Genomic DNA, 21,296 nt, shown 5'->3' with positions numbered 1-21,296 from the left:
CAAGGCAATTAGTATATATAAAACTGAGGTTAGAGAAGACTGAGTGTGTTATGCCTATTCAGCTACACTTAATCATTGTTCAGAATGACATTGAACCCTCTAGAGAAGGCAACAGTATTTTTATTATTGTCACGATAGTGTGTTAATTCAGAGGATTTTATGGCTTTAGAAAATGATACTTAAATTTTTTTCAAGTGTAACATTTTAATAAGGTAAAAGAAGAGGGCCACTTGTTTTTCAGCCTCAGCTAATTGACAGGACTCTGCTAATGATATTTTGGATATCACAACTAAAAACATAGAATCTTGGTAATAACAAATACTCAGGTTTTTAGCTCCCATTTAATAATTTTGGGATAACACACTTTGTCTAAGGAAGAGATTCTTTAAGACAAACTAATGAAATCTATGGACCCAGTGAAAACCAGCACATTCACATGGCTTTAAATATAATTTCCAGGATTTCAAAGACGTCCTGAGACCATCTGTGACTCACACCCACTAGACTCAGGTTGAAAACTTCCATCAGGCTGGAAATTTAGTTTCAGTGCTCAAAGTAGAGACTAGTTTTCTCTTTCCTGACAGGATGGATTCAGTCTCCAAAAGTAAGGTTAAAACAAGTGAGGGTTAAAGCACGTCTTTGCCTTTAGAACTTGTGCTACACAGTTATCTCTTAGTTATATACTGTCAGCTAGTTATTCATTCTTCATCATAAGGACAGTTCAGTCCTTCCATAAAAGAAACTCCCACGTGAATAGAAGGAAAGGATGTTTTTCTACGATTCTTCCTTTTTTCTTGGACTTCATCTCTGCGTTTGGGCCAGTACCATACCCTTGACTTGGAGAAATATTTTATATACATCCGTACTGTTATTAGTGCAGGACACTGGTGTGTGGTGCTATGGCATAGGGGTGGTTCTCCCAGGAACCCAAGGGAAGAACTTGGTTAAGGGATTCCATTTGTTCCAGAAAGGACTTAGTGCCCTTTTTCCTGCTTCCCTGTAGTGGTCCTGTAGCCTCTCTACCACATGTGGAATAGTTAGTTTATACTCAGCCGAGTCAGAGATATTTATTTACCTAGTACAAAGGAGCCCATATCCTGTACTCTCTGGGATCATTTTAGTATTTGCTTGTAGTCTCAGTGAGTGCCTGCTTTTCCTTCTGCATTATAAATTTTTCCTCTGGTAAAACTGAATTTGAAAAAGAGGAATGAAACAAATTGCTTTTGACCTAAAATTGAAAGAATGGAAATCTCTTGAGTAATTATAGATTTTGTATAAACCTTCTCAGCTGCTGGTCTTTACTCTGAGCTAGATGCTGTGGGAAATTATACTTGGGATTACAAATATGAACGTGGGCCTTTTAGTGCTAATAAGACATCTTAGTGGAGTTGGGGTGATGCAATGGAAAGAGCAGGAGCTTTACTATGAAGCAAATGAATCCTCACTCTGTGAACTTGGGCAAGTTACTTATCCTTTCTGGGCCTCAGTTTCTCCACCTTTACAAGGGGGCCTGTGAAGATATGATAGTCATAAAGACCCTAGCAGACTGCCTGATCATAAAAGGTATTCAATAAATGGTAAATTATTAAGGAAGGCTTTGATAGATTCTCTTCTGGTAGGTCTTCTAAATCCATGATGCTGTTAGACTGGAAAATAAGCCAAAATACCTTTCTCTTTCCTTGTATAGCTACCATCATAAACTTGGCCAAATTATTAGCTTATATCAACTGTCTGAACTCCATGTTCTTTGACCAAGTTTCCAGGTACATAGACTTCTGGAGCCAGAAATTAGGAAGATTTTGAATCATTTATTTGTTATACAGATAACTGTATCTGTTGAGGGCTGTGCACATGCTGGGTGCTGGGACTACAGTGGTAAACAAGAACATGGTCCTTGCTCTGATGGGCCTCTCAGTGTAGTAGGAACCAGACAAACAAACACATATGTATATAAATCATTAAAATCTTATGCACCTTCAGTTATAGAATGCATGTGATTCAGTACTGACTGATTATGAGTCCCCTGTTCTTGCACACTTGGGGTTATGTGTATTTTAGACTCTTTAGAGAAAGGTGAAGAATAATAATATTCAATTTCTGTACTTTTCCAGCTCTTTGTGTGCAGTAGTTTACGGGGTTCCGTTCTAGCCATGACCATGGATATTATATAAAAGAGAAGGTATTGCCTAGGTGTGGTTCCACAGGACGCTAGTGCCACCCATTATTGTTCTGTTTTGATGGTAATTAGTAGTTTGATAAGGGATTTGAGGCCATTTTAGACCAGTGGTCTCTAAACTTTTGGTAACTGCATAGTATTCTACTCGATGGATATTCAGTAACTTATTTAACCACTTCCCTACTGATAGATGGTATGATTATTTTCAGTTTTTGCTGCTTAAAATAATGAGGCAGTGAATATCCTTCTCTATATATTTTGGCAAGCTTTGCTAGTATGCTTATAGTAAAATAGGGACTTGTCAATCAAAGGGTATATTGTATTTAAAATTTTGATAGATATTGCCAAATTCTTTTATCCATGAAGATTCTGATTTAGTAAGTCTGGGGTGGGACCACTCAATTTGTATGTTTAACAAGTTCCCTAGGTGATTTTGATGCAGCCAGGTTTGAGAACTATTGCATTTCAGAAAAATGGCAAGATTCTCTACTTCTAAGGAGCATGGTACATGTCCTCAGGCAAAGGTCAGACAATTATGGCTATCTAGGGAGGAGTAAAAATCCTCTTCAGTGACTGAGCAGTAAGAGCCTATGTATGTCTAGAGCAGCTGTTGCTGGGGATGGCCCATCTTTAGAGAAGCAAGTGTGCTAATACTTATCTGAAATATTTTATGTCTCTTTGACGTGTAATGTAGGGGAAAAGAACATAAGAATTGTAAGGACCTGAGTTTGAACATTTTCCACTTACTGTATAATCTTGGGCAAATAAATGAACCTGAATCTTTCTTTATATAATGGTAATGATACTCTCTTCCTCTCAGGTTTGTTGCAAAGATGAAAGGGGGAGTGATTTAACGTTTATTTATTTATTTATTTATTTTGCTGCTTTGGGTCTTTGTCGCTGCGCGCGGGCTTTCTGTAGTTACGGCAAGCGGGGGCTACTGTTGGTTGCGGTGCGCGGACTTCTCATTGCGGTGGCTTCTCTTGTTGTAGAGCATGGGCTCTAGGCGCATGGGCTTCAGTAGTTGCAGCACGTGGGCTTCAGTAGTTGCGGTGCATGAGCTTAGTAGTTGTGGCTTACGGGCTCTAGAGCACAGGCTCAGTAGTTGTGGTGCACGGGCTTAGTTGCTCCGTTGGCATGTGGGATCTTCCTGGACCAGGGCTCGAACCCTTGTCCCCTGCATAGGCAGGAGGATTCTTAACCACTGCACCACCAGGGAAGTCCCGATTTGACATTCATTGAGTACCTTTTGTCTTTGCCAGTAACATAGGTATCTCTCTCTGTCATGGCAGTTTGTCATTTAGTTGTGATTGGTGATTCACTTGGTTGTCTCCCCATTAGACTCACTGGGACCACATCTTGTGTTTTTGTATTCCCAGTTGCTAGCCCAGACTTGGGACATCATGCACTGCTTTGTGTCTTTAATGAGTGACGTGTGCTAAGCACTATGGAAATAGATTTTCTATCCTAAGAATTAAGTATTATTTCTTCCATTCTACCACAAGGAGATGCTCAGAGAGCTTAAGTAACTTGCTTAAGATCCCATAGTACTGCAGAACCAACACTGAAAACGCTGCATGTGGTGATTCCAAACTAGGTAAAGTTTTGCTCTTACCATCAATCTGCTTTGCTGAGATAATGCTATAAAGCACTTTGGAAATTGTGAAATGTTTAAGGGTAAGATTATTTTTGTTATTTTAATAATATAAGTGTAAAGGTTAGCATGGTGACACAAACATTTCTTCTACCTATACTCAGGATTCCCATTCAGTTTACCTTTCTTGAATCCATAGTATAGCAAATCTGCTTTGTCTATGAGAGTATAAGTGGTTATTTCCTCCTGGGAGTGATTTTTTCCCCCATAGTTCCTTTGCTTAAAATTCCATCTTTGTTTTTCATTTGGGGAACTTTCTGCTATATGCAAACACATGAGTTGAAGATAGTTTATAGTAGTTAGAGCAGGATTTTGGCAACACTGGAAGTTTCAGTAACCAGTAGAAGTAGTGTCTGTCTTCCTCTCTGGTCTTTATCTTCAGTTCCCTCTTTCATTACCAGCCGTATGTGGACCTCACTGGCTTAGCTGTCATCACATGTCAGCCCTGGCTACTGGATATCTGTATTTTGTAGGACATGACCATATTGCTTAAGGCTGTAGAAATAGTGGGAAAAAAATACCACCTCATAAACTTTATGTTGCTTTTTATGGGGCTTTTTCATTTGAGAATTAAATTGTTAGGTTGTTTTAAGTATTTAATCATAAGTTGAGTTTGGAAGAAAAAGAAAAATGTCCCCACCCTCTGCCCCTTATGTCATCATAAAATTCACAAAGTTACTAAATAGGAATAGCATACACCAAGAAGTGTGGCAATAGGAAGAAATATGTGGTTTTGCTCATTATAGTTCTTTTGAACAAGGGAATTTTCCAGGAACTTGACTTTCTGTTTTATTTTATTTTCCAGACCAAATACTTGTCACATTTTATAGAAATCAGTTTATTTTTTATTTTGTTTAGTGTGTGTGTGTGTGTGTGTGTGTGTGTGTGTGTGTGTGTGTGTGTAACCACTTTGGATTGGTTTCCTCTCTCTGTCTCTGTCTCTCTGTCTTTCTGTCCTGCCTGGTAAGGTTGAGAGGAGGGGGCAGGCAGGCTGGCTTCATCATGGATTCACTTCAGCAGTTGAGTTTGTTTAGTGTTTGCCTTAGTGCATGTAATTCTGCCTCAGGGGTTCATGTCTATTTAACTAGCTCTTTAAGCCATGTGGAATTGTGTTGGAAAATGCATCTGATTTCTATCATGATCTTCCTCAAGCCTGGTTTGAACCCTGGGAATGCAATTGCAGGCTTCAATACCTTATTACTTTCAGATGGAGGTTTTATTCTTTAGGGTTTACTGAGATGAGCTTCAGAGAGAAATTCTAAACCTAAAGATTTATGAGGGATGGAGGCTATAGTGTTTAAGACCTGGAAGAACCCTTTTCCTGTTAGTAGCAGTTGTTGAATGATAATGCATGATGTGTCATCACCCCATGTTTTTGGTGTGACTTTTAATGTTCTGATTTGGAAATTGACATTTTAAATATTCTTACGTTAACTATTTTTGTAAAATGTGTCACAGTATCCTTTGCAATAGCAGCAAAAACTAAGATAAACTAAAATAATTCACAAATTACATATCTTACATAATGTAAAACTTTTCTTTTTAGGCATATGGATCGGGCTGTGATATTGTTATTTTGGCAAATGACTTTGAATGTGTGCAGATCATTCCTGGTGCTAAGCATGGAAACATCCAAGTCAGCTGTGTGGAGTGTTCTAACCAACATGGAAGAGTAAGGGATTTATTTACTTTATTAAATGTCATCTTTTAATGTATTTAACAATCTCAGAGAGTATTCTTATGCTTTTGTACAAGGCTTGCCTACAATTTCTAATTATATATTATACCTTGCTTAGATGGCTGTTAATAGGAGTGGGTAAAATGATAGGTTATGTACAAATTTTAAAGAGCCATTAAGCTGATAAGTGATAATTAATTGTTCTACCTGTATATACTGTCTTAAAAGATTTGTAGGCTTCACATTCCTGTGTGTGCTAATATTCTGCTAGTTGATAGTTCTAGCATCTTTTAAGCCAGTAGCAGGGAAGTAAACTTTTATCTCCTATATCTAGCATACCTTATCTCTCCCAAATTATAATAAAATCAAATTTTTATCAAGAAATGTAGCAAGTTTTTAGCATCTAATATAATATATGTCATGTAACTGATGCTTTGTAAAGTTTCTGTTAATTTAATGAAACTTTATTTTTTGTTTGAAGAATGTTAAAGTTCATTCACTCAGACTTTAAACAGAGGATTTATTTTAAAATAATTCAAGGGCCTCCCTGGTGGCGCAGTGGTTGAGAGTCCGCCTGCCGATGCAGGGGATACAGGTTCGTGCCCCGGTCTGGGAGGATCCCATATGCCGCGGAGCGGCTGGGCCCGTGAGCCATGGCCGCTGGGCCTGCGCATCCGGAGCCTGTGCTCCGCAACGGGAGAGGCCACAACAGTGAGAGGCCCGCGTACCGCAAAAAGAAAAAAAAAATAAAAAAATAAAAAAAATAAAATAATTCAAGTTACATCATATGTTCCTCTCCCCCAAAATTTCACACATAATATACATCAAATTTTGATTATATGTAAAGTAAATATAACATATTTGCTGTATATTCTAGCAATTCATTAAGGCCAATGTTGTGTAGCAGAGTTAAATGTTTCTATGGGAATATAAGAATGATATTTTTCCTGTAATAATTGTAATAATTTAAACAGTTTTAGTGTTCTAAAAATTGTTCTTTACTAAGTAATAATAAATTTTATCAAGGATATGTTAAATTGGAATATTCATGGTAATAAATAGTAATCATGCAAATTTATGCCAAATAATAATTGTGATATATCATTTCTACTGTCCTACCCTGCTGTTTGTATTAAGCTTTAATATTTGGGTAAATGTGCCACTATATGACAATCCAATGATAAAATTGACATAGTATTGAAACACTGAATTTTCTGGTGTTTTCTGATGCTTGTTTCTTGCTTTTCTGAATTTTTTCCCCAGTCATTCTCCCTAAGTATTGCTTACTCTTTAGAAAACACTCAAGAGTGTCAGATTTCTCTCATTAATTTTTCATTGCTCATCTCCCTATACCAAGCATGATAGCTTTAAACCTGCTTAGAGTTGTTACAATAGTTGTCAGAGATGCATTTTAAAAAATTATTTATGTGCTGGTGATGATCACAATAAACAGATACTCTGGGAGCAGAATTTTTGTTTTTGTTTTTATTTTTTTTTAAATATAGAAGCCCTTGGTTTTCATAACCATGTTTTTACTTTTTCTAACCTGGTTGAAGGTGAAGAAGCCCAAATTGTGACATCTCTGATTCATTGTCTTTTATTGCCATCTTCTTTTATTTCATTTATCCCCAGTCCTTGTGATGATTACTTTCAAATATATGACTTTGTATTAACCAGTTATAATCATTCATTCATTCATTCATTGACATGTTGAATGTGATCATTCATAACATCTTTTACCTAAGTGTTACCGTGGCCAGGCATTTTAAGTAGCTCTCCCCCTACCATTGTGGAGTAAACAGCTTTTTCTTGGAAAGAAAGTTAGGTATTAAATAACAATTAAAATCACTTTTTTGGGGACTTCCCTGATGGTCCAGTGGGTAAGACTCAGCGCTCCCAATGCAGGGGTTCTGGGTTCAATCCCTGTTTGGGGAACTAGATCCCATGCGTGCCACAACTAAGAAGTCCGCGTACTGCAACTAAGGATCCTGCATGCTGCAACTAAATATGCCTCAGCGAAGATCCTGTGTGGTGCAACTAAGACCTGGCACAGCCAAAATAAACAAATAAACAAATAAATAAATAAATAAATACACTCTGAGTGACTATAGATACTAAAAATAAATAAATAAATGAAATCACTTCTTTTGCATTAGAGTGCCCTGAAATCACAGTAGACCTTTTCGGCTTGCCTTAAAAACATGTATACCTAATTTAGCTTTATAGGTTAACCCATAGCCCTAGAGGCGTGAGAAGAGATGGTTTTTGGTCTGTTCCCTGTAGTTGTTTCCCTCTTGCCAAGAGGAAGATAAACTGGGAACTGGCTTTCAAGGAATTATTGGAAAACAGGCTCTGGTAAGCTCCTAGGAATAGAGGAATTTGTATTTCTTCTCATCAGGTATGTGACCTGGAGCAAAGTCCTCTTGGCCCCCAGACCCCTAGCTTAAGTCCACTAGAGATGTCTATATCAGCTATTTCTCCTCCAGTTGCAGTGGATGTCTGTCTGGTTTCTCCTTAGTCCATTTTCTCTATTCCTCCTTCTACATGGTGTTCCCAATTGGTATTTTTTGTTTGATGGTATAGTTAATGGCATTTTATTTGATATATTTTTAAAAACCTGTTGCCCTTTGATGTCTTTTTCTACTTCTCATGGTTTTTATATTATTTTCACTGGATTGTAAAGTTTAAAGTTTCTGACAGATGTACCATTGAAATGTGTCTTTGTTAATAAAAGTTATTTCTGCATTTAAAAATGAATTTTTTATAGGAAAGGATGATTTCTTTGAATAGGTCAACCTTGTATTTGATATGGAAAATAAAGCCTGCTGAATTTTTTTTTTTTTTTTTCTTTTTGCGGTATACGGGCCTCTCACTGTTGTGGCCTCTCCCGTTGCGGAGCACAGGCTCCGGACGCGCAGGCCCAGCGGCCATGGCTCACGGGCCCAGCCGCTCCGCGGCATGTGGGATCCTCCCAGACCGGGGCACGAACCCGCGTCCCCTGCATCGGCAGGCGGACTCCCAACCACTGCGCCACCAGGGAAGCCCCTAGCCTGCTGAATTTTTGATAAGAGAAGAGATTCTTAAGTCCAGTACTTTTCCAGTTATATTTATGGAAGGGAATAAACCATAAATACTGTATTGGGATTGTATGTAATCAGTTTATACATTACTGTGAAAAGGAAGTTACCTTTATTTTCTCTTTTCATTAAATATTAATGCTTTGTTCATTCTTTTTTAGGTTGCAGCTTCATATGGTAATGCTGTTTGTATTTTTGAGCCCTTGGGCATAAATTCTCATAAGAGAAATTGTGTAAGTATTAAATGGTAGTAGAAAAGTTTTATAACTGAGTTGGGAATCCAGTTGACAGCAATAAAGAGCTCCTTAGGAGTTGGTGCTGAAGGTGGTCTGGAATATCAGTGTGAAGTTTGTCTGGTGCTTTATGGTAAGATCTTTTACATTCACTAGGAATATATCCCTAGGCCTTTTAGAAAATCAGTTTCCTAGAATATTGCTTATTGAGATTTGCCTTGTTAATTGGGATCTACCCGAGGTGAACTCCTGTTGTTTCTTATGTAGATTACTAGACTAGTCTCCTGTCTAATTAATCTATCCCCTTTCCCTTTCTCTGTTCTCAGCAGAGTAGATCATGACACTTCTCTGCTAAAAACTCTAATGGCTCCATACTTCTCTCACATTTAAAGCCAAAAAACCTTAGAATAGACTACAGCCCTTCTTCCTCCACCCCCGCCTTGCCCCGACACCTGCACCCATTTATTACCTCTCAGAGCTCATCTGCTATTCTTGTCCTCTCTGGTCACTCCAGCCACACTGGCATTTTCAGTGTTCTTTGGATAGTTGCCCTCTCATCTTTGAGCCTTTGCATTGGTTGTTCTTTTGTCTGGAATGTCCTTCTTTCTCTGGATAGCTCCAGGGCCAGTTCCTACAGATCCTTTAAGTTTTTGCTTAGTAATACCTTCTCAATGAGATGTGCCTTGACCGCCCTCCCCTTTTTAAAAAAAAATAATTATTTTCCTAATTTTTTTTTTTGTCTGTGTCGAGTCTTAGTTGCAGCACACAGGATCTTTGTTGAGGCATGCGGGATCTTTTCGTTATGGTGTGCGGTCTGCTCAGGTTTCTCTCTATTTGTGGCGTGAGGGCTTCTCTCTAGTTGTGGTGTACGGGTTTTCTCTCTCTAGTTGGGGTGCGCGGGCAGGGTCTGTAGGTTTCGGCACGCGGGCTCTCTCTTTGAGGCAGGCGGGCTAAGTTGCCCCGAGGCATGTGGGATGTTAGTTCCCCGACCAGGGATCGAATCTGCATCTTCTGCATTGGAAGGCGGATTCTTTACCTGTGGACCACCAGGGAAGTCCCTTGAACACCCTTTTAAAAATTGCCACTTGGTTCTCCCACCTTCCTTCTAACCTGTCTATCCTTCTATTTTTAAACCTTTTTCAATAGAGCACTTATCTTGTTTATTTATTTATAGATTACTGTTTAGAATGTAAGCTCCATGAGGGTAGGGAGCTTTGTTTCTTTTGTTCACTGATGCATCTCAAGTACTTAGAACAGTATCTGGAACATAACAGGTACTTCTAAATATTTGAATGAAGGAGTTAGGAGCTTAGGTAAACTCACTGGGTGCTGAATTATATTTTGTCTAAATCCAATATGGTTAGAAAAATTTTTTAATTTTAAAATTACTACATGCATTAGAACTCCACCATCACTCACAAATAGTTAAAACTGCCAGTGTGAAATCTGAACGCCAAGATTTCACCTCTTGACATATTTACCAGTAATTTAAAAAAAATCGTATTCTTAACTGCAGTAAATAAGTGGTTTTGATATTTTCCATTAAATGTATGTATATGAATACTTTTTTTACATTTCCCCCCAGAAGTACAAATTATATCATAGTCTCTTCCCTATGATAATATTATGAAATGCATATTAAATTTTCAGAGTACTGGGTTTCCCTGGTGGTGCAGTGGTTGAGAGTCCGCCTGCCGATGCAGGGGACATGGGTTTGTGCCCCGGTCCGGGAAGATCCCACATGCCGTGGAGCGGCTGGCCCCTGAGCCATGGCCGCTGAGCCTGTGCGTCCAGAGCCTGTGCTCTGCCAACGGGAGAGGCCACAGTAGTGAGAGGCCCGCGTACCGCAAAAAAAAAAAAAAAAAAAAAAATTCAGAGTACTTAAGAGTCATTGGGAGTACATATTTTAAAATTCATTTGTATTTGCCTGGAGGCACAGTGGTTAAGGATCTTCCTGACAATGCAGGGGACATGGGTTCAAGCCTTGATCCGGGAAGATCCCACATGGTGCAGAGCAACTAAACCCATGTGCCACAACTACTGAGCCTGCGCTCTAGAGCCTGTGTGCCACAACTACCGAGGCTATGCTCTAGAGCCCACGAGCCACAACTACTAAAGCCTGCATGCCTAGAGCCCATGCTCCGCAACAAGAGAAGCCACCTCAATGAGAAGCCCTCACACCACAACGAAGAGTAGCCCCGACTCGCCACAAATAGAGAAAGCCTATGTGCAGTAACGAAGACCCAATGCAGCCAAAACTAAATAAATAAAATAAATAAATTTATAGAAAAAAATTCAGATTCCATAAATAAATGATACAAATGAACTTATTTACAAAACAGAAACAGATTTACAGACTTTGCAAACAAACTTATGGTTACCAAAGGGGAAAGGTGGGGGGTGTGTGGGAGGGATAAATGAGGAGTTTGGGATTAACATATACACGCTACTATATATAAAGTAGATAATCAACAAGGACCTACTGTATAGCCCAGGGAACTCTACTCAATACTCTGTAATAACCTATATGGGAGAAAAATCTGAAAAAGAATAGATGTATGTATATGTATAACTGACTCACTTTGTTGTACATCCGAAACTAACACAACATTGTGAATAACTATACTCTAACATAAAAGAAAAATTAAATTAAAAAGGAAAAAAACATCAGATTCCAGACCTCACTCCCCAAATTTCTGCAATGTAATTGGTCCACAGATTACACTCTGAGAAGCACTAATGGAAAGAATGTTAGGGATAGCTCTAGTGTTAGGAATGATTTTATTATTACTGTAAATAGTTCTGTTGAGCAGTATTTAAAATACTGTTGTGACTGTTGTTGGGTCAGCAGTGATAGGGTTTAAAAAATAACTTTTTCCCTGATTAATAAATATAAAATTACTTTTGGATACTGAAATTCAGGTTTTATAGTTGTATTTTAAAATTCCACCTCTAGATAGTCATGAAATCTTGAATAAATTATTTTATTGTTAAACATTTTAAAAGTATTATAATAAGTGAGGGCATTGCCATTTATTAAATTATTACTTGCCAAGCAATTAATGTATAACTTGCCTATAAAAAGCCTTGACATGGCTTTACATTGCACTATACTTTCACAAAAGGACATTTTATGTTTGTCTACTGCAAAGAGATATCTAAACTTTTTTACTTACTGTATTTCATGGGAAAGAGCAGTGACTTTTAAATTTTAAATCTTTCTATACTTTAGAATGGAAACAGTAAGAAAATAGAATGGAAATTATTCAAATATAGGTCAGGTTTATGGGTTTTATATATTATATAGTTCAAATTTGTTGGCTTTTTGGAAGGTATATCTAGTTTTATTTTAGACATTGACTCCATAGGATTGTGTTAATTTGTACTTCTTTCTAATGTGCATTTACTTTGTTTTTATAAACATTTATTGAGCATCTGTGTACCAGTCATTACAACAGTGAATACACAAAGCTCATTATGGCATAATTCCTGCCCTTGAAGAGTTGCAGTGTAGTAGGAGAGTCAGATATATAAACAAATAATTCAGTGTGACCAGTGTTATAATGGTAGAATGTAAGTAAAAAGTGCTCTGAGTGCTGCCAGGATGTCAGAAGAGGCTTCACTGCAGAGGTGATGATTTAGCTAGATCCTGATGTAACCATAGGAGTTTGCAGGCGGAAAAGAGAGGGAGGGATACCCTAAGAATAAGAATGTGTTTATAGGGGACTCCCCTGGTGGTCCAGTGGGGAAGACTTTGTGCTCCCATGCAGGGGGCCCGAGTTCCATCCCTGGTCGGGGAACTAGATCCTGCATGCATGCCGCAACTAAGAGTTTGCATGCCACAACTAGGAAGCCTACATGCCTCATTGAAGATCCTGCATGCCACAATGAAGACCCTGTGCAGCCAAAAAAAAAAAAAGATTGTGTTTATAGACATGGAAGGAAGCCTGGGAGACATGCTTTGTTTGGGTGTGGCAAACAGCCTGATATGGTAGAATAGTAAGTGGAATCATTGGAAATTATTTTAAAAACAGTATTTTGAAAATAATAGTGAAATATTTACATCTTTGTTTCAGATCATAGTCTTCAGTTGAAGAAAATGATAATATGGTAGTGCTTGTGGATATTACTTTGAAAACATATCTTTCTCTCTCTATGTTTCAGCAACTCAAGTGTCAGTGGCTTAAAACTGGGCAGTTTTTTTTGAGTTCCGTGACATACAATTTAGCATGGGACCCTCAAGGTATTTAGCGATTATCTTTAGAAATTATGAAAAGTTAATATTTGTTTTAAGTGTGTGATTATACTGTGATATAGTCTCCTATAATAAGAAAATGATCAGTAGTATTCTCTTTTTGCTAGTGAATAAGAATACTTTTTTCTTTTTCATATACACTGCTTTGTACAGTGCTTAATTTACTGTTCTGTGCTTTCCCCTGCTACTTTTGAATGTTTTGTTCCAAGAAACAATGATGATTTCTTTCATTAATTAATGTGCTGTACTTTACTCTTACTGTGTTTATTAAGAAATAAAATCAGAAATAAAACAAGATCAGAAAAACCCTATCTCATTTTGTTATTTGTATTTTGGGAAATTACTGTCTTTAATATTGAAAGTTCAGAAACTTTTAATGATAATGGCTGTTGTCCCTTTTTACATTCACAACTAGTGAGGGTAATTTTAATAGTCCATGTAGAAAAACAAATTTCATTAATCTTTAGTTATGTCATATCCTGAGAATATTCTGTGTTATATATATAGAGTTTTTTGGGGTTTGTTTTGTTATTCTACTTCTGTTTTTTTTTTTTTTTTTTTTTAAGTTTTACCTGATAGACAATAGCTCTTTGTCAGGAGGCTTTTATTTTTTGTTCTCAAGTTTCCCTCAAGTTTTCTTGTCAGTGGATTCTAACTTTTAAATGGATATACTCCACAAGTGTTTTTCATAGGCAATATTGCTTATTTTTCACAGAATAGTTTTTAGACCTAAGCAGAAGCCCACATGTGTGTTTATTTCTCTAGGTAATCCTTGCTTATTCATCTGAACATTCTTTAATTTTCAGATAACAGATTGTTGACAGCAACTGATTCTATTCAGTTGTGGGCTCCTCCAGGGGATGACATTCTGGAAGAGGAGGAAGAAATCGATAATAAAATTCCTCCTGTTTTAAATGATTGGAAGTGCATCTGGCAGTGCAAGTTAGTGTCTAACTCTGTTATGTTCATTAATTAAAAAAATGCTTCCTGAGATATGTTCTTAGAAGCCTAGAAAAATAGACTTTTTCTAACCAAAACCCATTATAACATCATCCTTTAATCTGTGCTACAATTGATTGTTTTAAAAAAGGATGAAAATATTTTCATAGTTAATAACCTCAGGACTTGGGTTGAGAAGGTTGATATGTAGGAATTATTCATTAATGCATGAAATATAGGTGGGATCGGGAGAGGGAAGATGTGAAAGTTGTGAGACACTCTTTCAAGTGGAAGGATTGTGTGAAGGGATCCATTAACAATATGGAGTATGTGAAGGGATCCAACTAGCCAGGGAAGATGATGAGCTCAGTTTTCAAATGTTACATTAGGGTGTTGGTGGGGCATGTAGGTTGCAGATAGCATTTATACATGTTAATTGCATTCTTCTTTGGCTCCCCAAAGTGAGCTTTGGATTAGCTTTAATGAATTAATTTGTATTTTTAGGGAGGTGAAATATTTATATATTTTTTTCGAGAGGTGAAAACACTCTTGTTTTGATGATGTTATGAAAATCTTATTTTGACCATTTATATATATAGTGTTCCAGATTTTAAAAATGCTAACTGTTCAATTTTGTTTTTTTAGAACCTCAGTATCTGTACATTTGATGGAGTGGTCCCCTGATGGTGAATATTTTGCTACTGCTGGAAAGGTAAAGGACCAAACAAAACATAAACAGAAAAAACAAAACAAAAGTGTTCCTTGTTTATTCTCATGTTCAGTTTTTTCATCTGTAAAATTAGGATAATCCTACATTACAAAGATGGCCTGAGGAATAGTGATAGTTTTTGTAAAAGATCTGCTATGTTTCCCATAGGTAGTTGGCGTTTGGGAAATAATGGCTATTATTTTTATTCTTATTTGACCCTTGTGAAAATTTATGGTTTTTAAAATTAATTTTTAGGTTTAAAAAATAGCATACGTACATAATTTGAAAAGTAAAATATTACTACTAGATTTACAATGAAAAGATACACTCCCTTCTTCTCACTCTTAATTCGTGTCCTAGAGGCAGTGATTCATAAAATTGCATAGTTTAGTATTTCTTTACATATTCTTTAGTAACTTGATTATGCTCCCATTTTAAAATTAAAAAAATTTTTTTCCTTTTGGTTTTATGTATAATTTCTGGCCTTGCTACTATGGAGGCTAAGACTTTAGTTCTCTAGCTGATGTCCCAACCTCATCTCCACTTAGCACATACACATATTCACTTCCCTTCCTTCTGTCTTTCTGATATAAGCATCTCATAATATTTTGGAAAATCACTATTTATTATTCACATTAAGAGTGTGTAAAAGACTTTTCATGGGGCTTCCCTGGTGGTGCAGTGGTTGAGAATCTGCCTGCCAATGCAGGGGACATGGGTTCGAGCCCTGGTCTGGGAAGATCCCACATGCCGCGGAGCAGCTAGCCCCGTGAGCCACAATTACTGAGCCTGCGCGTCTGGAGCCTGTGCTCCGCAACGGGAGAGGCCGCGATAATGAGAGGCCTGCGCACCGTGATGAGGAGTGGCCCCCACTTGCCGCAACTAGAGGAAGCCCTCACACAGAAACGAAGACCCAACACAGCCATAAATAAATAAATATAAAATTAAAAAAAAAAAAAAAAAAAAAGACTTTTCATGGAATAATTACGTTGGCATTAGTAATTAACTTTGTTTTACTGTTTGCTTAGTTTTCTATATACCTAATTCATCCCCCACACCTCTGAAATTCTTTGGATCTTCTCTCAGTATAATCCCACGTAGGAGGTATCCTGGAAATGTCTGTTCTCTTTGCTCCAATCTGGCTTGGTTGTTCTCTGAGTCTAAAATAGTAGAGCTCTCATATCACGATTTTCTTTTACCAACCTCGGGAGATTCTCTTTGCCCATCTCCTTTGTTAAATTCCCTGTTTCTTCACATCATTTATCATCTTCTTTCCTTGTTTTATTTTTATTTTTGTTTATTTTTGCGGTATGCGGGTCTCTCACTGTTGTGGCCTCTCCCGTTGCGGAGCACAGGCTCTGGACGCGCAGGCTCAGCGGCCATGGCTCACGGGCCCAGCTGCTTCGCTCCATGTGGGATCCTCCCGGACCGGGGCATGAACCCGTGTCCCCTGCATCGGCAGGCGGACTCTCAACCACTGCGCCACCAGGGAAGCCCCTTTCCTTGTTTTGATAGAGATATCCTCCAGTAGGTTCCTGAGAAAAGATGAATGGGAAAAAAACATTTTTGAGGCCTTGCAACTCTGAACAGTTCTTTCTTCTTTGTTATGCTTTATTTGATTGGGCATAGCATTGGGTTGGAACTAATTTTCCTTCAGAATTTAAAAAATCATGCTTCTGTTGCCTTCCAGCTTCCAGTGTTGCTGTTTGAGAGGTATAGTGCCATTATGACCATGCTCTCCCAGCTCTAGCTTGTAGAGGTTTTAAGAATGTTCCCCTTATCCCGGTGTTCTAAAATTTCAATATATCGTGGTATGGGTCACTCATCTATAAATATTTTAGTATGTATCTCTAAGGGATAAAGACTTTTTTTGTGCAGGCAATTTGATGCGCCTGTTCAGTCTGAAAACTCATGTCCTTCAGTTCAGGGGGATTATTTTATATTATTCCTTTTGTGTTATTTCCTTCTTTTCGTGTTCTCTTTTCTCTCTTTCTGGATCTCCCCTTATTCAGATGTGGATCCTTCTATACTGATCCTCTAATTTTCTTTTTTCTCCCCCCTCTTCATTTTTTGTTTGTTTGTTTGTTTAAATTCTGAGTGGGGTGTTCAGCTTTAACTTAGAAATAATTTTTTCCTGCTATCACGTTTTTGATTTTCAAGAATTTTTTTCTGATTCTATGAATGCTCCTTTTTAAATACATAATATTTCCTAAGTATAAAATGAATATATATAAAACTTATATATAAGATAATAATTAAACAAATGCACATGTATGTACCCGCTACCCAGATGAGACAAAGGACATAAAACTAATGGGTTACTATTTTCCTCTTGCATCTCCTCATTCCCCTCCCACCTATGCAACTGGAATCCTGAATTTTATGTTTTATTTCATTGCTTTAAAAAAAAAATAGTTTCACAGGTGTAAATTCCCAAAGAATATAATTTTTATTTTGGTATAGTTTTGAACTTATAAAAATGATACCATATGGTTATTGAAATATACCTTCAAGATATTAAAAAATAAATTTGTGATGATATCAATTATTTACTTCTTAGTTAATGTATTCAGTAAGAAAAAATTGCATTTAAAAATCACAGGTTAAAGTTTAGTTGTTGTTTATGAATTAAAATTTCCATATTATACTTTACAAGGCAGGGATAGGTTTTCCAAGAACATCAGAATTCATCCAAGGCCTTTTGAGTTAATCTTTAGTTGTAGAACACTCAACTGTTTTGTGGTTGAACAATTACTTGGCACAGAGGTAGTTAGTTGCTCAATAGTTGATGACATTATAGACAGGAAGATTGTATAACATTATAGGCAGAAAGACTGCGATCATGTGCGGTTTAGCAGTAAACTAATAAATAACGGTTTCAGTGTAGTGAGGAGTGTAAAAAATATTTGGAGGTATCTGCAGCAGCTGTCATGTAATATTAAAACATCTGTGATTTCTGTTAGAGACAAAGTCACAAGTACTGCTAACATCATTTTGGTATGTTTATATTCATAACTGAAATTTAGCATTTCCTTCAATTAGCAGTTACAAAAATAAAGAAGTAATTTTTTTCCCCTACTCAAGTTCATTGTAACTCTGGGTCTTGGTTTTCTTGGTTTCTCAAGAAGCAGACCCTCAGACAAGGATTCGAGTTCAAGTAATTAATAAGGCAATGCTCACCAAAAAATATACTGGATTTGAGGCAGGGAAGTGAAGGTGCTTAAAAAAGAGTGTATTATCATGCAGGTGATTAACAAGATTAAATCTCTGGCTATCTCTGGGAGTTAGTGGTCCTCACAACATTATGTTCCTCACACTTGTTCTTCAGACACATCACACATACACACATGGGTCAAAGGCTGGTGAGAGCAGAGCATTAATTCTCAGCACTTACAAACAATTCCTGGAAAACTCAGGCAAAGATATGTGGCTGCTGTCAACTGGAACTGGCTCACTAAAATGCTAAGGCATGAGAGGATACAGTTGAGGTATCAAAAATATTTTTTATATCTTGAATTCTATCTGCAGGTGCCTTGGGTCAGAAGACCTCAGAACCTCTGGTCTCAAATCTGGACATTTAATTTTTTGTTTTCCACATTTAGACCTAAAACCTATGTGGAATAGTTTTTAGGTATGGTTTGAGGAAGAGGTCAGGTTTCACTTTTTCTGTATGGATATCCAGTTGTCCAGCACAATTTGTTGAAAAGCCTCTTGTTTCTCCATTGCTCTTTATTGCCACCTTTGTCAAAATCAAATGTCCATACTAGTGTGGCTCTGTTTCTGGATTCTTTTCTCTAGTCCATTGGTCTTTCCTTGTAGTAATGCCACCTTCGTTGCTATAGCTTTTAAATTGTCTTGATATCTGGTAGAGCAAGTCTTCCCATCTTGTTTTCCTTCTTTAAGATTATCCTATCTATTTTTGGCCCTTTGTATTTCCATATAAATTTTAGAATGAGCATAATAAATTTTATAAAACAAACAGAAAACCTTTTGTGATTTTGATTGATATTTCATTGACTCTATAGATCAGTTTTGGGAGAATTGACGTCTTTACAGTTGAGTCTTCTCATCTATGGACATGATATAGTCTTTAATTTAGATCTTTTTACTTCTCTCAGTAATATTTTATAATTTTTTCTAGAGGTCCTAAATATCTTTTGTTAGATTCATGCCTAGGTATTTGATTTTTTTGATGTCGAAAATGATATGAATGGTATCATTTTATAATTATTACTGGTGTATAGAAATGCAATTAATTTTTGTATATTGGGTTTATACCTAGCAATCTTAATAAACTCATTAATTCTAACAAGTCCTCTGTAGATCCTTTTGAATTTTCTATGTGCATAATTCTATTAGTTATGAATAATGGCAGTTTTATTTCATCTTTTCTAACTCTTAAGTGTTTTGTGTCTTCTTTTTTTCTGCAGTATCTAGGACCTCTAGTATAGTGTTGAGTAAAGGTGCTGAGAGTAGGTATCTTTTCCTTGTTCCCAGTATCAAAAAGATGCCTTTCACTGTGTCGCCATTAAGTGTGATATTTACTGTAGGTGTTTACTATAGATACTGTTTTTCAGATAAAGGAAGTTTCCTTCTTATTTGTAGATTGCTAGGATTTTTCTTTTTTAAATCACAAATGATGTTGAATCTTAGCAAATACTTTTTCTGCATCTAATGATATTATCATTATTTTCTTATTTAATAAGATGAAATATGTTGGACTTATTTTCAAGTGTTAAATAAATCTTGTGTTTCTGGAATAATCTCAACTTGATTGTAATGTATTGTCCTTGCTGGATTTGCTTTGCTAATATTTTATTTAGGATTTATGAGATCTGTATTAATGTGAGGCTTGGCAAATAATTTTTCCTTTTTTGTACAGGTATACCTGGTTTTATTGTGCTTTGCTTTTTTGTGCTTTGCAGATAATGTGTTTTTTAACACAGTGAAGGTTTGTTTCAACCCTGTGTTGTCAGATGATGGTTAGCATTTTTAGTAATAAAGTATTTTTAAATATTAAGTTATGTACATTTTTAAAGACGTAATGCTATTGCACACTTAATAGTTTTTCTCAAACTTTTTTAGATGTTCAGCCTTTTTTGTTTTTCTCAGCCTTTTTTTTTTTTTTTTTTTTTGCTTACTTGGGCCTCTCACTGTTGTGGCCTCTCCCGTTGCGGAGCACAGGCTCTGGACGCACAGGCTCAGTGGCCATGGCTCACAGGCCCAGCCGCTCTGTGGCATGTGGGATCTTCCTGGACTGGGGCACGAACCCATGTCCCCTGCATCGGCAGGCAGACTCTCAACCACTGAGCCACCAGGGAAGCCCAACCTTTTTTGTTTTTAATGTATACATTTAACACTATAGATTTCCCTTTAAGCTTAGCTTTATCCCATAAGTTTTTTTTAATTCCATGACTTTTGATGTGTATTATTTTTATTATTATTCTAAATATAAATTTTTCTAATTTTCATTGTGATTCACTTTTTGATTCATGGGTTGTCCAGAGTATGGATTAGAGTCAGGCTCAGTTGTTTTGGGGTGGTGGTGGATGGTGCAGAAGTATTTTTGGCAGTGACAACTTTTATTTTGCATTATTAAGTAAAACTTATGAGTAATTTTAGACTAATAACTACTGATACTGTTATGATAGCGACCGGTAGCTGTTGACAGTTACGTACGAGAAACTGTGCCTTCAAAAGCCCTATGGGGCAACTGTTTTACAGAAGGGGAAACTGCGGCTTAAGAACTTCCCTGAGAATACAGAGATAGTCACAAGGTAGAGCTGGGATTTTAACCCAGATATTTTAGATTTCACAGCACCAAAATCAGTTGGCTTTGTATTTCATTGAGAAAATATTTTTTGCAAGTGCATTCGTAGGGATGCTTTGAGGCCTGGGTTGAGTGTGCATTCTTCTAGGAAAGGTTTATATAGTTTCTGCCAGGCACCTGGGGGCACACCCAGTTTAAATTCTCAGCTTGGAAGTTGTGCCACACAGTGTGCGCTTGGGTCTCATGAGGCCTGTTTTGTCGTTACAGATGCCCAGCGGAGACTTTTTCCTTCACTCAGAGTTCAGGTGCAGATGAACCCTTCCTTACCATATTCCTTTTCAGAGAGGGTTTTTTCTTGATTTCATCCTTTTACTTAGCGATAGTCCTTAGGGGTCTTTTTCTTTGTTTGTTTGTTTTTTATGGTGTTATGCAGGCACCTCTGATCTGACTTATCACCTTGCGTGAACACCGTGTGTTGTCTCTATGTAGCTACTGTATTTTGAACTGAAGCTATATACAATGGAATATTACTCAGCCATAAAAAGAAACGAAACTGAGCTATTTGTAATGAGGTGGATAGACCTAGAGTCTGTCATACAGAGTGAAGTAAGTCAGAAAGAGAAAGACAAATACCGTATGCTAACACATATATATAGAATTAAAAAAAAAATGTCATGAAGAACCTAGGGGTAAAACGGGAATAAAGACACAGACCTACTTGAGAATGGACTTGAGGATATGGGAAGGGGGAAGTGTAAGCTGTGACAAAGTGAAAGAGAGGCATGGACATGTATACACTACCAAA

General features: G+C 37.0%; 1 protein-coding gene across 3 annotated transcripts in view; it reads left to right on the top strand.

Annotated features, from left to right (window-relative positions):
* DMXL2 (Dmx like 2) overlaps window positions 1-21,296 on the top strand; it is a 174,489-nt gene that overhangs the window by 28,890 nt on the left and 124,303 nt on the right. For 2 of the 3 annotated variants that reach the window (XM_082620084.1, XM_082620083.1), the window contains exons 2-6: window positions 5,377-5,502; window positions 8,747-8,818; window positions 12,983-13,061; window positions 13,880-14,015; window positions 14,658-14,724. In XM_082620084.1, coding sequence (XP_082476210.1) covers window positions 5,377-5,502; window positions 8,747-8,818; window positions 12,983-13,061; window positions 13,880-14,015; window positions 14,658-14,724 — 480 coding nt within the window. Of the gene's footprint in view, window positions 1-5,376; window positions 5,503-8,746; window positions 8,819-12,982; window positions 13,062-13,879; window positions 14,016-14,657; window positions 14,725-21,296 lie in introns of those variants that run through there. The other variant, XM_082620085.1, reaches the window with a different exon arrangement.

This window comes from Mesoplodon mirus (assembly GCF_964341445.2).
Source record: "Mesoplodon mirus genome assembly, chromosome: 4".
Taxonomy (NCBI): domain Eukaryota; kingdom Metazoa; phylum Chordata; class Mammalia; order Artiodactyla; family Ziphiidae; genus Mesoplodon; species Mesoplodon mirus.
Note: the sequence above shows the minus strand (reverse complement) of the source record. Positions and strands in the feature narration are given on the sequence as shown.